Here is a 2,887-nt window from a genome sequence, read left to right as displayed (position 1 = left end):
GTGTGTGTGTGTGTGTGTGTGGATATATATGTGTGTGTCAAATGGTACATTGTTCTGTTTTTCCTTAGATTGTATTGTGGGAATCATAAAATGTTACATCTACAATTCTTAATGAATTAGAAACTCAAATTACCAATATTGACAAGCTAGAATGTAAAAAATGAACCTCCTACATTTTCTATTTGCTGAGATATCATTATATTAATTTTACCACAGTTTCCCTGCCCACCTCTTTCAAATTTGAAAATACTTGATTACCTATGCCTACTACTCTTATGCATATGTGTATAACCAATCAAAAGTGTTCATTTTGTAATCCTGTCAGTAGTTATGTGGATAAAGTGGTTCTAACTGTTGCAGAGTCTGAAGAGTGGTGATCAAGGTGGTATGCTGATCAGAACTGAGATTTTTGAGACCCAAATACAGCTTAGTTAAACCTGATAAATTACAGTGGAATTTTGTGGCATCAGTGTAGTAATTTATAACTTTTTGTTGTTTCGTTTTACATCCTCCTTGTGCAAAATTCCAGGAGGCTTAGCAGGTATGATGCACGAGTACAAAAAAGCTTTGTAATGTCATGTGTAGTAAAGATCATTGATTTTTATAAACTTTTTATATACTGTTTTATGTTTTAAAAAAATAGCTCAAATTAAAAAAATTATTTCTCAATAGTAATAATATATATATACATGTAATGTATGGTAACTGAAATGTCACTGTATTTTACAAAGTACTGATATGCTAGTACTAAGACTAGGAAGGGTAAGATATTTTTACTTTGTAAAGGCCTGTTTTATGTTATTTCATATAAATAGATGTATAATGTTATACGATAAAAAAAGAGTAATTTAAATTTATTTCACAATAGTAATAATATATATATACATGTAATGTATGGTAACTGAAATGTCACTGTATTTTACAAAGTACTGATATGCTAGTACTAAGACTAGGAAGAGTAAGATATTTTTACTTTGTAAAGGCCTGTTTTATGTTATTTCATATAAATAGATGTATAATGTTATAAGATAAAAAAAGAGTAATTTAAATTTATTTCTTAATGTTTTTATGGTGATTATGAGGTTAGTCAAATTGACCCACCTCGTATAGAGTTAAGGCAGAAAAAATAACAGAGGTAATATAAAGTTTTTCTAAAAAACAAAAAAAAGTTTAGTAGTTATGTAGGAGGTTATAGAGATTATACAAATGAAATTTGACAATTTTCAGACAAAAGTATTTTTAGTCTTAAAATTAAGATTACTTTGCATGTTGGATAGTCAACATTCTAAAAGAAAAAATCTTAATACTTAATTAAAAAACTTGATATTTTACTTACAAAAACCATGTAATGTGTACTGATAATCTGTCAAATTTTGTGAAAATACACCTACGTTATCAAAAGTTACAGTATGAATATTCTCATGTTTACTTTGGTGGTTCGTACTGAGTGTGAGGTATCTACCCATACTCAAAGAGTTAAAATGTATATCTATGAAAATGACACAAAGCAAAAGCTTGACACTTTTTATTCTGAAAGTATTTATTTTTCATCCATTTTCCTCATCTATTTAAATTGTATTTGATAAATTCATTGTGAATTATTTTAATGTTTAATGCAACTGTTTTTTCACTGAGTCTTTAAGTTTTTAATTATTTTAAGACTCCTTGCACATTCTGTTTTAACATCAGTTTTCTCTTATGGTAGACTGATATTCAGTTGTTTGAACTTAAACATTTATTATGTGTGAATAAAAAGCTTCCACAAATTCTGTTTTAACATCAGTTTTCTCTTATGGTAGACTGATATTCTGTTGTTTGAACTTAAACATTTATTATGTGTGAATAAAAAGCTTCCACAAATTCTGTTTTCAAAAGTTGTAATAATGTGTACTTACATAAGAATTTCAATTTTTATACACATTTGAATGATTCATTTTACTAATTAGTAATGTAATCCAATAGTAGAAATCACATAATGATCCTTAAAAAATAATACATACTACAGATTTTGTTACATGACATTGTTTTATCTTAAATTGATTCCAGTCAAACTTTCATGTACATTTAGAATAAAGTTTAAATATCTACTATCAGAACAATACCAAATCTACATTGATGCTGGTTTTAACATTTTACATCCTCTTGAGTCCAACATTTGTTTATGGGAGAAATGCATACAGTGTATGTGTTTCTCCCACAATCAAACATTGAACTGAAGAGGACACAAGAAACGTTGAAACCAGTATCCGTGTAAATTTAGTACTGTTCTATTAGTGTGGACTTAAAATGTATTGTAAATTACCTAACATGGTATTGTGTGTATTTACCTATTATTTTCATGTGCATCATTGTTATACTTTAAGTGTCAGTTAATCTTACCTTTTAATTTTTTTCAAAACTAGCATACTTTTCTCATTCATAATACATCTGTAAAAAGCATTAAAATGTTTTTTATTTTCTATTTTAGTTTCAATGTGAAGCTTTACATGTCAGATATTTCTAGGATTCTTCTCCTGAATGATCCCACATATAGGCACTTATCACCATATCTGGTATGTAATTTACAACTTTGGTAATTTCAGTGAGATTTATTTTATGTGACTTAAATATGAAAAAATTCCATATCTCCATTTAGAGTTGGGAAATTAGTGGAATTTGCTAATCAATTAATTAACATCGTTAAATGATTGTAATCAATTTTTGATCCTTACAAGCAAAAAAAAAAATAAGAGGAAAGGTTCCTGTGTGTTATCTTCACAAATTATTCAGATAGTTCATTATTTGTGCAGAATCTTTTGACACAGATATAATCACTAATATCAGCTAAACATCACCACTACCCAGTCACCATTATAACAGATATAATCACTAATATCAGCTAAACATC

At 27.7% G+C, this 2,887-nt stretch overlaps 1 protein-coding gene across 1 annotated transcript in view; it reads left to right on the top strand.

The window, feature by feature from the left end:
- The window catches only part of LOC106474705 (protein artemis-like), an 18,144-nt gene extending 15,418 nt beyond the window's left edge, over positions 1 to 2,726 (top strand). Inside the window, exon 3 of the mRNA XM_013935397.1 lies at positions 2,468 to 2,726. Coding sequence (XP_013790851.1) covers positions 2,468 to 2,576 — 109 coding nt within the window. The 3' untranslated portion in view covers positions 2,577 to 2,726. The remainder of the gene's footprint in view (positions 1 to 2,467) is intronic.
- The last annotated feature ends 161 nt before the right edge of the window (positions 2,727 to 2,887 follow it).

The sequence above is a fragment of the Limulus polyphemus genome, unplaced genomic scaffold, assembly GCF_000517525.1.
Source record: "Limulus polyphemus unplaced genomic scaffold, Limulus_polyphemus-2.1.2 Scaffold7566, whole genome shotgun sequence".
Taxonomy (NCBI): domain Eukaryota; kingdom Metazoa; phylum Arthropoda; class Merostomata; order Xiphosura; family Limulidae; genus Limulus; species Limulus polyphemus.
Note: the sequence above shows the minus strand (reverse complement) of the source record. Positions and strands in the feature narration are given on the sequence as shown.